Source organism: Bos mutus, chromosome 5 (genome assembly GCF_027580195.1).
Source record: "Bos mutus isolate GX-2022 chromosome 5, NWIPB_WYAK_1.1, whole genome shotgun sequence".
In the NCBI taxonomy this organism is placed as follows: domain Eukaryota; kingdom Metazoa; phylum Chordata; class Mammalia; order Artiodactyla; family Bovidae; genus Bos; species Bos mutus.
In genome coordinates this window covers 103,538,795-103,551,530 of record NC_091621.1, presented here as the reverse complement: position 1 = coordinate 103,551,530, position 12,736 = coordinate 103,538,795, and the positions used below count along the sequence as shown (strand labels likewise).

The 12,736-nt window shown below is 59.9% G+C and overlaps 1 protein-coding gene across 1 annotated transcript in view; it reads right to left on the bottom strand.

Moving 5' to 3' along the window:
- CELSR1 (cadherin EGF LAG seven-pass G-type receptor 1) overlaps positions 1–12,736 on the bottom strand; it is a 145,188-nt gene that overhangs the window by 41,379 nt on the left and 91,073 nt on the right. Inside the window, 3 exon segments of the mRNA XM_070371429.1 lie at positions 1,714–1,839; positions 2,206–2,369; positions 3,699–3,856. Of these exon segments, the coding sequence (XP_070227530.1) occupies positions 1,714–1,839; positions 2,206–2,369; positions 3,699–3,856 (448 nt within the window).

The following is a 12,736-nucleotide window of genomic DNA, read 5'->3' as shown; positions in this document are numbered from 1 at the left end:
CAGACCAGTGGGCGGGGTGATGCTGAGCCCACCCAGCTTCATCTCTGCCTCCAGACAGACAGACCGGTGGGCGGGGTGACGCTGAGCCCACCCCGCTTCATCTCTGCCTCCAGACCCCTGCGTATCACAGGCTTCAGGGCCGCTCCCCGAGCCTCAGCCCAGGTCCCCAGGTGGGCCCGTGGCCATCCCCACGAGGTTGGGCAGCACGGGCATGCCAGACGGGGGCGGCCTCGGGGGGCCACTGAGCCCCGTGGGCACCAGCATCTGGTTCCTGTTCTCAGGAACCCAGCCCTGGCAGCTGTTTGCTCTGGCACAGTCGGAGCCAGGCTCCCGGCCTCCATAACAGGAACTCCGAGGGCAGGCGGCCCGATGGTGCTGTGTCCCCCAGGGGCCTCTGCCCCTCCCGCGACCCCAGCTTCCTGCACGCGGCGTTCAGCTGGGGCTGGACCTAACCTGGCCACAGGGCCTGCATGTGCCGTGCCCACCTGCTACACGGAAAGCAGACCTTTGGGGCCTTGAAAGGCGTCAGCTGCCTCGTGACACAAAGCAGGGGGCCCTGACCAGTGACCGCGTCCCGGACAAGGACTGCAGTCGTAACACAACACCTCGGCTCCCACGTCATGCGTCTCAGCTCCGTCGCTGTGGCCCTGAGCAGGGTGGACCGCCCGGCACAGGTGAGCTGCCGGCTAGCTCCACCCTCTCGCCCGCGCTGTGAACTCTGCTCCCCTTGAGAACCTCCTATCACGGGGCCCGCCCACTTCTGCTCATCACCTCCTTAAGGGAATCTCAGGGAAGCCGTGGTCCCCACGCCCGCAAACAGCCACAGGAGATCCCGAGCCCATCCCTCGGGGCCTGCAGGCTGGGGTGAGGAGCGTCTGCCTTCTACGGAGAGGCTGTGGGTTGCGGGCCAGCGGGCGGCCACAGGCAGGACTTCCCCAGGCCATCAACTTGCTAACGGGCTCCGGGCAGCTCCAAACCTGGCGTGCTGCAGTCCACGGGGTTGCAAAGAGTCGCACGTAATTGAGCGACTGAACAACACCAACAACACCTCCAGGCAGACCCAGGGAGAGGGTCCAAGCTGGTGTGGCCTCCGTCTGCCCCTTTGGGCCCCTTGACTGTAAGGCAGACCCAGGGAGAGGGTCCAAGCTGGTGTGGCCTCCGTCTGCCCCCTTAGGCCCCTCGACTGTAAGGAGCGTCAGTGGGTTCTAAATCACTGCTCTTATTTAACACCATGTTGCTTCAAGATGAACGAATCATTTAAAACCTGCCAGTTTCGACAACAGCAGGGGTGGGGTCTGGGGGGAGGCCCAGGCTTTGATGCCACAAAGTGTGCGGTCCGGCGGGGAGGCAGCCAGCTGGCGGAGCCCTGGGGTGGTGAGAAGGGGCGTGGGGGCGCGGGGCCTGGGGAGCTGCCCCTGGCAGCTCAGGGTGCCCGTGAGGAGACACACAGCCCCCAGGAGGCTCACCCAGGCCCCGCCCGCTCCTCTGGCCCTCGTGGACACCCCACGCCACGCTGGTCCAGCTCACGCAAAGGGCTGGGTCCTGCAGACCCATCCTGGGTGCCCGGCCTCTGCTCCAACATCACGCACCATGGTGCCCACAGCCCTGGCCCTGGGCTGCCCTGCCCCCCCAGCTCCCCACCAGGACCCAGGCCTGGGGACACACGTGCCACGGGAGGCCGGGGCACCCGGCACCCACCGCGCCAGCTCTCACCTTGCTCGCAGTTCTTGCCGCCAAAGCGGAGCGGGCACTCGCACAGGTATGTGTTCCAGCCACTGACACAGGTGCCCCCGTTCTGACACCAGGTCCCGTCACAGAAGTTCCGCTGAGCAGCGCAGCCTGGAGATGGAGCGCAGGGCATGGGCTCAGAGCACGAGACGGAGCAGAGAACCACGAGGGGGTGGGGTGGGGGTCTACTCGTGTCTCTCAGCACCGACCCGCGCGGCAGGGAGATGCGTCCCATGGACATAGCTGGAGAGGTGGCGGGCGGACCTGGGCCCCTCTGGGCCATCAGGATCTAAGACTTGAGATGCCATGGAACGCCCACATCTGGAGGCCCGGGGCCGCGGGCCCAGCCCGCCAGCCGACCGGGCCACCTGGGGACCTGGGATCCTGGGTCTGGGTCGGTGGCAGGCCTGAGGGCCCAGGAGGTGGAGGATGCCCTCCCTGCCTGGCCACCGCGACCCCATGATGCCCCCGCCGCACCTGCCCTGGTGCCGTTGTTGGCGATGAAACTGGCCATGTCCACGTGCCTGCCGTCGATGGACAGGTTCCGCATGCAGCCCACGAACTGCCGGTTCCGCACCGGGAAGTCTTCAGGCAGGTTGGGGACGCCCCCCAGGAGCAGCGGCCCAGTCAGGTCCAGGGACCTGTGGAGGCAACGTCAACCGCTGAGATGGCGGGCTGGCGAGGGGCTCCCTGGCGTTGCAATACAGTCACCGTGGCCTCGGCTGCAGGCTCACTCGTCACCCTGCTACTGCTGAGTCGCTTCAGTCGTGTCCGATTCTATGCGACCCCATAGACAGCAGCCCACCAGGCTCCCCCGTCCCTGGGATTCTCCAGTCAAGAACACTGGAGTGGGTTGCAATTTCCTTTTCCAATGCATGAAAGTGAAAAGTGAAAGTGAAGTCGCTCAGTCATGTCCAACTCTTAGTGACCCCATGGACTGCAGCCTATCAGACTCCTCCATCCATGGGATTTTCCAGGCAAGAGTACTGGAGTGGGGTGCCTTTGCCTTCTCCGACTCGTCACCCTGAGCAGCAGTAAATCCAACAGGTGGGCAGGCCAAGGAAGCAGGCGGCCAAGAGGCCGGAACACATGCGGCAGATCCTGCTTCCGGGGCCGCCCCCGGCTCTCAGCCGCTCTGTGCCTCAGTTTACCCCCTCGCATCAGGTCCTGACAAACGGGAGGTTTCGGGTGGCCGCCCGAGTCCTGCCCGCTGGCCTGGCCTGTCCACACCGCAACAGGACACGCAGAGCCGAACAGTGGTGCCACCTGCCTCTGGTCCCTAACGACCTTGAGTGGAGGTCACGGCAAACACGAACCCTGGCTCTGCGGGTGCACACCTGTCCCATCACTGAGCCGGGGGTGCCCCGCCTGCACCAGAGCTGGGGGCGGGGAGCCTAGGAAACAGGCACGTTTCATACCAGATGCCCCAGCAGACTAGGCTCAACTAACCGTGGGGTTCAAAGAGCTTAGTGAATATCCCACCCAAGCAATCCCAGTTGAGTCCTGCATGGACCCTTCTTGCCCCTCGACTGGAAACATCCACGTCAGCATGTCTCTGCCCGGGGTTACAATGGGCCCCACGGACCCTGGCATCCACATGGTGATGCAGCCGCTTGGACCTAACAGAGGGCTCACTGACCCAGCCCTGAATCGCAGGGACCAGCGCTTTCTGGAACAAAGCCAGGGCTCCCGTGGAGACAGGGCTGGCAAGGGCTTCTGGGCTCAGCACGCCGGCCGTCACAACTCTGGGTGTGGCCTGGCCACCGCTTAGGCAAATGAGTCTAAGGGGACCTGTTCTGGGAGACTTTGACATATCGAGGGATGAGGGACGAAGCACGACTTCACCCCAGACTGGGACTGCCAGGACTCCAGGCCCAGAGTGCCCCGCGCTGCGGCCCGTCCTGGGCGACCCCTCTGGTGCAGTGGCTGTGGACAGGGCGCACTGCAGGGCCCGCCCCCGGGACACTCACTTCTTGGAGCCGCTCTGAGTGCCCTGGGCAGCACAGCTGTAGTTCCCGACAAAGCTGCCGAAGCGCACGGCCACGGCCGTGTCACAGTCGTCCACGGTCACCACGGCCACCTTCTCTCCAGACGGCCCGTGGGGCAGGCCCAGGCGGCCGATGTTGGGCTGGGGGACGAGAAAGCCGTCAGTGTGACCTCCTGCCAGCGCCCCCAGCCGGTTCCCCAGCCCCGGCACACGCCCCCCAACTAGCCTTGTCTTTAATTAGTCTCCAAACCACCTGTCCTGGGTGAACGGGGAGCCCCCCAAACTTACGTCCCTCCCAGAACCCCAGAATGTGGCCTTGTTTGGAAACTGGCATCTGGCAGACGTAACTGGTTGGGCTGAGGGCGTGCTGCAGCGGGACAGACCCTCACACACACAGTCACCCAGGGAGACGTCGTGTGACGATGGAGCCAGAGGCGGGTGACGCTGCCACAGCCAAGGGCGCCAGCACCCCTGACGGAGACAAAAAGGAGCGTGCCCTGCAGCCCTCGGGAGGCCCTGCACACAGCTGGCTCCAGATGCCCGTCTCCAGGACCAGGGAGAAGGCCGGTCTGCCGTCAGCCCCCTAGTCTGTGTCTCGTCCCACAGCCGACACCAGGGCCCCGGGACCCCTCCTGAATATCCGTGTGAGTCCACGCCTTGGCCAGACCATGTCCACGCACCTCCTGACCTGGTTCCTGGGGTGAGGGCTGCACAGTCAGTGCTCCCACACCCGGCGGGGTACTCCTCATCTGGCCCAGGAGGATGGTAACTCCAGGTGCTCACCCCTCGAAGGCTCATGCTCTTCCTGGCCCGGGGGTGACCCTCCAGCCCCTTTGGCTGGCCCGAGGTCAGCCACCCTCTGTGCCCCGGATCAGTCACCGTCCTCCCCAGCTCCCCGCGTTCCCCGGTGTCCCCGTGGTTCTCACACACTTGGTCTCCCTGCCCAGGGCTGTTTAGAAGAATCCCCTGGGACCACTGCGCAGGGGGCAGCCTGCCCACTTCTGGAAGGAGTGCGTTCCCCAAGCAGGGAGGCTGAGGTTCACATCCGAGGACTGACTCCCTCTCCCTGGGCAGCCCGCTCATTCTGGGCATTCCTCACCAGTCCCCCACCGGCCAGCCCTCAAGGACACCCAGCACACCCACCCAGACGGCCCTCAGACTCCTCCTAACGGGAGACACAGCGCCGTTCACACCAGCCACGTGATACAGGAAGGGGCACTGTTCCGGAAATGCAGAGGGCAGGCTCGGGCCAGGCCAGGCGCCTGGGCCCCTTCCCCATCTGCACAGCCTGGACGAGCGCTGCCTCCTGAGGGGGCGTGTGGGCTAACCCAGAGGGTCACCACGCTTCACCATCCGCACGCGACGTGTGGGGGCTCCTTCCTCCCCCACAGAGAACATTTGCTCCCAGTCCCAGTGGGGACTGTCCATCAACCCCAAGAGCAAGGGCTCAGGGCCTCCACGTGATAGGTCTGGGGTCCAGTCGAGTTTATAATGATGAAATTCGATGCTTCTTTATAATAATACTGGAAATGGGGAGTTGTAAAAACAGAGAATTTAATTGAATCATCTTCGATGTCTTTTCACGGGGAAATAACAACTACACAGTTCATTCCAAACCTTCGGTTTCCTTTTCTCCAAACATTCAGTTTTTAATAGGAACAAAAAAAGTATCCGTTTGATTGAGGATGCCGGGCTGAAAGGCAGGACGTGGGGTTTCTGGTAACAGGAGCTCAGCCAGGCGGCCGAGCTGTGTGACTCCAGGAGGCCTCGCTCGCCCTGGCCTTACCCTCTGGAGTTGCGCTCTGCACAGCCTACGTCACTGTACCTGGCAACCCCAGCCAAACCTCCTGCTTCCTCCTTGGCCACCATCCGACCCGGACAAGGCCATCACTACACCTGTCTCTCTGTCTACAAGACGAAGGTTTAATGTTGGAATACCCATCCTCTCTGTGCGACAGGGACCTCAGGACGACGTCAACGTGAGACGCCGGAGCCTCCCTCGAGCCCTTCTCAGGTAGAGCCAGAGGAAGACTGCCCCTGCCCTTGGTGGCCCAGCTCGCGCATAATTCTCTCCATTTTCTTCTGCGTCAGTTGGTGAGATCACAAGGTCGGCTAAGCTATTCCTTTAAAGATTTCACCTTTGGTTAAGCAACAGTTAGATAAGTAAAAAAATAACCTGTTTTCTCGCTCTGTAATAGCAGTCTCCTTTAGAGAACACGTCCAAGTGCCTATTATGAGACGCTTAAATATTAGGTGCGATCCCGGGGAAAGAACCGTCCTCCAGCTGTGCAAGCCCCGTATTATCTTTACAACTTGCAATTTACATTTTTGGGGATGGGTGTGAGCCTTTCAGGGGAAGGACATAAACAGCATTTATACTTGGGAGGCGCTAGTGAAACGAACCTGCTGTCTACACAACTGCGGTTGTTGTAAACTGCTGCTGATAATCAGCAGCTCAGAGCCACGGGCTTCAAACGGAAACGAGGAAGAAAACGGAAAGACAGAAAAACACAAAAAACAAAAAAAATCAGCATTTGTATTTACAGCAGCACTTACAGACATGAGACAGGTTTCACTGGTAAGACAGATTTCAGAGTCTGGCGTTACTTCATTGAAGCAGCAATGCGGGGGGAAACAAATAAGGATTGGCATCTGCTTCTTCATTCCTGCTCCCACATCCACCAGCCACTGGGCCAAAAGAGATGGCCCTTTGGACCACAGAACTGAGCACCCTCAGAGTAAGAACTGTGAGTACCAGCAGGAGAGACGCACAGGGAGGTTTCGGGGAGGAGCCACGACATCCCAGGGCCAGTGCCCGACTCCGCAGCACGGCCGCTACTCCTGAACCAGCAGAATGCCAGGCCGGCCAGCCTCACGCCCAGGCCAACTGTCCACGTGTGGTCAGGATCGCCAGGAGAACAAGAAGGGAGCTGGGGGGAAGGCTGTGGGTAACAGGAACCAAAGCTGCAGGGACTCAGAACACATGGACGAGGGTCCTCAAAGAGTTCAACACAGCAGCCACGTGACCCGGGGCTTCCCCGATGGCTCAGTGGTAAAGACCCCACCTGCAATGGAAGAGATGCAGGAAATGTGGGTTTGATCCCTGGGTCGGGAAGATCCCCTGGAGAAGGATATGGCAACGCACTCCAGTATTCTTGCCTGGAAAATTCCATGGACAGACGAGCCTCGTAGGCTACAGTCCATGGGGTCGCAAAGAGTCGGACACGACTGAGCAACTTCAGGGAGTACTGAGCTGGGGCCCCACGTGACCCAGGAAACCACTGCTAAGAACAGACCCCAGAGAACTGAACACAGGGACTCAAACAAAAACCTGTTCACAAAAGGTCTCAGTGGTACTGTTCACAGCAGCTAAAAGGCAAAACAACCCCAAAGTCCATCAGCAAGTGAACGGATAAACGGAATGTGGTATATCCATTCAATGGACTATCATTCAGCCATTAAAAAGGAACGAAATACTGTTATACGCGACAATGTGGGTGAGCCTCCAAGACATTACGCCAAGTGAGAGACGCCTGGCACAGACACCTTCTGCGCCACGCAACACACATCACGCCTTGTGTGACCCAATTTATGTGATGTGTCCAGACAGAGACACGGAAAGTAGAGGAGTGGTTTCAGGGGGAGGGCGTGGTGGGGGGCTGGGAGGGGCTGGTAATGAGTACAGAGTTTCCTTTCAGGGTGATGGAAATATCTCAGATCTAGATAAAGGTGGTGGCTGCACAGCATCATGAATGCACTAAATGCCACTTTAAATGGTTAATTTTATGTAAATTTCACCCAATTAGAAAAAAAAAATTGGATGGACACCCACCATTCACCTTCCCCGTTTTTTCTATCTGTCAAACGAGGATAAACTGCATCCCAAAGCCTTCCTAGAGAGACTCACGAGCAATTACAGGCAGAAAGAGCAGCGAGCGTTCTCCATCAGGCTTGGGAAGTGTGTGTGTCGACACAGTCAGCCTGACTTGGGGCTTTGGGAGGAACAAAGGCCCCAGCAAGGGTGTCTGATCTGGGCTCAGCTCATCCATCTTGGTCGAGGGAAGACAAAGCATGGCTGGATGGCTGGTGGGGGGGAGGAATCAGGACAATCGTGAGGCGGCGACGGCGCCTGGCTCAGGCGCACACGGCCAGCCGCGCGTTGGCAGGAGGGACTGTGATGCGAGCGGTTCACCCGAGCATCCAGGGCGAGACTGGGGCTGGGGAGGAGAAGGCATGCAAGGCTCTGTGGGCACAGAGGGGAGGAGCAAAGAACAGACAGCAAGGCGAAAGGAGCTGCCCCTTCACATCTTCAAGATGAATTTTTAAAGTTTGTGCAAGAGAAAAAGACGGCCAGGAATAAAGGGGCCACGTGGCAGGACATGAGTCACCTTACTTCTCAAGCAAGAGGGGCTCCGGGCACAGGACAGGTAAAGGCCCGAGCCCTGACATTCCCTCCTGGGGCCTGGCCCCAGGGGGCAGCTATCCCAGTCGGGGGATCCCTGCCCTTTTCTCACCCCGAGCCCCACCCCACAGCGGCCTGGCGTGGACACCCAGGGGCCGAGGGGAGACAGCATACGATCCAAGAGCTGGAGGCCCAGGCCAGCCAGCAGGGCCTGAAGAAGGGGCAGACTACACTGCTCAGTGCCCACAGGCTGCCCCGAGCAGAGCCCACCACGGGCAGGCGGGATCGGGGCCAGTGAGGACAGGCCCACCGTGCCCACCCCCGAGAAGAGTTCTGAAGGATGCCTTGCGCATCGGGGGGGGGGCCAAAACAACCAGCTTTGCAAATCTGTGCGGATCCGGGTTCCTGGCTCCCGGCGAACCCGCCCCAAGTCGTCACTTGGGGTCTGCCCCTTTTTATTTCCCTTCAGCTATTTCTTCTCCCTGGGCAGCAACCCCCCCTCCCTGGGCTTTTCCATTCAGGGGTCCCGGAGCAGCCCGTGGGGATTGTTTGTGACACAATAGGGCTTGGTCCCCACCAAGTGCTCATATTTCTACAGCCTTTTAACCTGCTACAGACAATTCCTCATCAGGGAGGCGGATGGGGGTTCCATTTCAAATGCTGGTTGCAAGGGAAGGAGGTGTGGGGTGGGGGCTCGAAACCAGATACCAGGAGGGGCAAGTCTTGGGAACGAAATAGATCCACGCTCTGTGTCAGAAATGATTAACCGACGTTCATATCAAAGAATTCACAGACGGCTGGGCCTGAGGAATGTCACAAAGAGTGGAAATGCAGCCTGGAACGTGTATGTGTGAGGCTCAGACCCGACGACTGGGCCGGCTGGACGAACGAAGCCCACTGGACGATGGGCACACCGAGAAATGTGGGTGAGCCCCCGCCCCGGTCCAGGCACAAAGGTGAGTAGGCCCCCCTCCAAAGCAGGCATGGTGTTTCTCTCTGATGTTAACTGGTGGACGAGAGGAGAAAACATCCAGGCACACACACTTCCAGGATCCAAACCAAACGCCCAGGGAGCCTCCCAACAGGACTCTGCTGGAACTCCAACAGCAGATCAAGGTGCTGCATCCCCGGGGGCCCAGGTTGGGTCTGGGGGGCGCCCCATGTGCAGACAGTCCCTGGATGCTCTGGTAGCGACTCTGACGCTCAGCTTCCCCGCCTGTAACACACAAGTGGGAATGCCCTCCCGCCCCCTAGGCAGGCTGCAGCACCTCCCAGACCCGGAGCACTGACCAGGCCTCCACACAGGGACTCTGGGCTCTGCGATGGAGAGCTAGGTCCACCTCTCTTGTGGGAAGGGATTTGCCCCAAAGCCACCCAGGCAGGAGCAGAGAAGGAGGGTGGGATGCAAGTTAGTGGCTGCACACTGTTAAATATAGAGTAGATGTACAACATCCATGTACACCGCAGGGAACGATGCTCGATGTCCCGGGGTAAAACCACGGTGGAAAAGAATATCTATCAATCCCTTTTCTGGGCAGCAGAAATTAAACCCAACATTGTAAATCAACTATACTTCAATAAAATGTAGAAAAAGAAGTCATTCCACCTTCTTCAGTGGAGAAGGAAATGGCAGCCCACTCCAGTATTCTTGCCTGGAAATCCCATGAGCAGAGGAGCCTGACGGGCTACAGTCCATGGTGTTGCAAGAGCCGGATGCAACTTAGTGCCTAAACGGCAACAAGAACCTTCTTCAGTGAAATTGGCAGGAGCTCAGAGTTCCCCCAGATGAAGCAGTGAACGACAGAGGATGAGGTGGTGGGTGGCATCACCAACTCGATGGACACGGGTTTGGGTGGACTCCGGGAGTTGGTGGTGGACAGGGAGGCCTGGCGTGCTGTGGTTCATGGGGTCGCAAAGAGTCGGACACAACTGGGCGACTGAACTGAAGCAGTAAACATATTTACTTCTTGAATTTAACATTAAGACCTAAGCCCAGGCCTTCTTGACCCTTTTCCTCTGAGACAAGGGACGCCCGCACCCTAGGATGGGCACAGTGTCCCCCAGGGTGTGGGCAGCACACTGCTGCATGGAAGCCTGACGGGGCCACCAGGCAGGGCGCACGGCTGGCCGAAAGGGGCACCTGCTCCTGCCTGCTTCGCCTGCCGGGGACCTGGGGCAGGGGACACGCTGCCCAGCTTGGCAGCATCTCCTGGAGAGAGGCTAAGTCCAGTGTCATTCAGAAGAGAGGACCCGGGCCCCCTGCCGAGTCCCTGGTACTGGGCTGGCTGTCACACACAGGGCCCAAGGCTGGCAGGGGCCAGGGGACAGCAAGGTCCACAGCCTCCAATGAGCATCACCTCCAAAAGGCCAAGAGGTCACATCCTTACCCCACTTAGCAGAGTCCCCTGACTCCCACTCTCCAACCCAGACCCCTGAGCCAGGTTCAGCTGTAAAACCGAGGTGAAAACGGGGCCTCCCGGGTGGGATTAAATGCACAGGGACGTTTGTGAAGGGAACATTCCAGGAAGTTTGTTGCTGCCGCGCTGTTGCTAAGAAAGGCAGGAAGAAAGCCAAAATACACACAAACGGCCGTTCTCCCTGTATTTTCGCCACGCTGTTTTCCTGCATGAAAAATATATAGCTTCTTTTTTTAACACCTTTAAAGAAAATACAAGAGTTCCCTAGCAGTCCAGTGGTTAGGACTTGGGAGTTTCACTGCCAAGGCCCCAGGCTCAATTTCTCGCAGGGAAACTAAGATCCTGCAAGCGGCCACACGGCAAAACCACACGCAGCAGACCAGGAGCGGCGAGCAGCCCGGGCTTCCGCGCGCCGTCGCGGCAGTCCCCGGTCCTTCTCTAGGGCGCAGAGCACCGCTCAGCTCTGAGTCCCTCATGTGTCCAGCTGCCCGGCAGAATACTGTGCTGTGAGAATGGACCCTTCTTATTTGGGGAGCATTAAAAAGAGGAGACTTTTCACAAGGGTCAGAATCAGCTGGTCACCTTAACATGAACCACCGCAGAGCTGTCCATTTCTCAGGCAATGCAGTGACCCGACTCCTGAGGACTGCGGCCACAGGTCGAAGGAGGTGCTTTTGTGATAGTTGCTCAGACGTGGGAAAACCCAGGGCTGGGAGGCAGAGGTCCACAGAGCGTGGCCTGTGCGCTCGGCGCTGCGTATGAAGAAGCACCTCCTACCGGCCCCAGCGATCTCCGTGGGGACGCCTTTTGTTCTGGAAAAGATCCTCCCCAGGTGTGGCCTTTCACCAGACAAGCTCGGGGGCCGGTGAGCGGGGGCCAGGAGCGTCGGAGCTGCCGTCCCCACCAGGCCGGGTCCCTTATCTGTATCTGCCTGGCCGGGCAGGCTCTCCGAGTTTTCTGGGAACCCGGGAGTTCACGCAGCTTTGCTCCAAGGGGGTCTCTTCTCCAGTGACAGACGGAGGGCTCAAGGTCAGGGTTCTTTCCATTTACACAGTGCCTTCTTGGAACATTTACACATGTTCCTTCTTTTAGGGGCTCTGTGGACCAGAAGCTGCTCAACACGAAGGGGAGGCCCCTCAAGCCCCACGAGAAGTGCACGCCCTGAACCCCTGGAGTCTATGACTCTGACGTCGGCTGCTCCCAGCTGGACCAGAGCCGCAGAGGGGCCCTTGGAACAGTCCAGGAGAGAAAGGAAGGCGGCGTCAGCAATGACACGTCTCTGGGCTGCCGGGGTCTGCAGGCTACAGGTCATCTTTTCGGAAAACCTTCTCGGACAAAGAGAGAGAGGCTTTCGAGAAGCATCCACTCACACTCACACTCACACGTACACACACACACACACACACACACACATACTCTTGCAAAGCCCCCTTCTGCTCCTGCTGGGACCCCAATAGGATTGCCTCTGTCCCCAGAGCATGCATGGCCACAAAGAGACCCCAGGACCCTCAGCTTCTCCCTACAGACCCCCAGCGCCTCCCAGTTGCTTCCACCCTGCTCTGGGTCAGCCTCCCTGCCCCCACCTCGGGTGCGCAGGCCTCTAGGGTGCCGTGCAGGGGTGGGGACAGGGCTGGGTTGGTGGGGAGCAGGCAGGGGTGAGGCCTGGAAGGGCTGGGAAGGTGGGGGGGGGAGGGCAGAGCGGGAGGGCGCTGGCAGGTGGGCTCCGTCCAGCCCCGACCGCATCCCTCTGTGTCCTCCTCCCAGGCTGGACGTGAGGCCCTCGGTAGTGACAGGCTGGTCCTGGGGAGGGCAGGGGGCAGGGGTGAAGAAAGGGGGGCAGCCTGGGAGGGCAGAGGGCTTGGGGCGGGCAGTGTTTCATTGCAGAGCGTTGGGGGGCGGTGACGGGGTCTGAGCTGGGCGTGCTGGGTGGGACAGGGCGGCCGGTGGAGGCACGAGGCCACCAGACAGGGAGCCGCCTGGAGCTCTGGGCTGCGGGCAACTTTCCACGGCAGGCGGGGGTCGGGGGCCCGGGTGGGGCTGAGTGATTCTATTTCCATGGCGGGTGACTCTGCCCTCTGATGGGGTGTGTTTGGAAAGGAAGCAGGTGGGCGCCCCGCCCGCTTGGGCACTGGGCTCCCACTGTGGTCACGGGAACATCGATGTCAGACACAGATTGGCTACCCACCAGTCCAGACACAACAG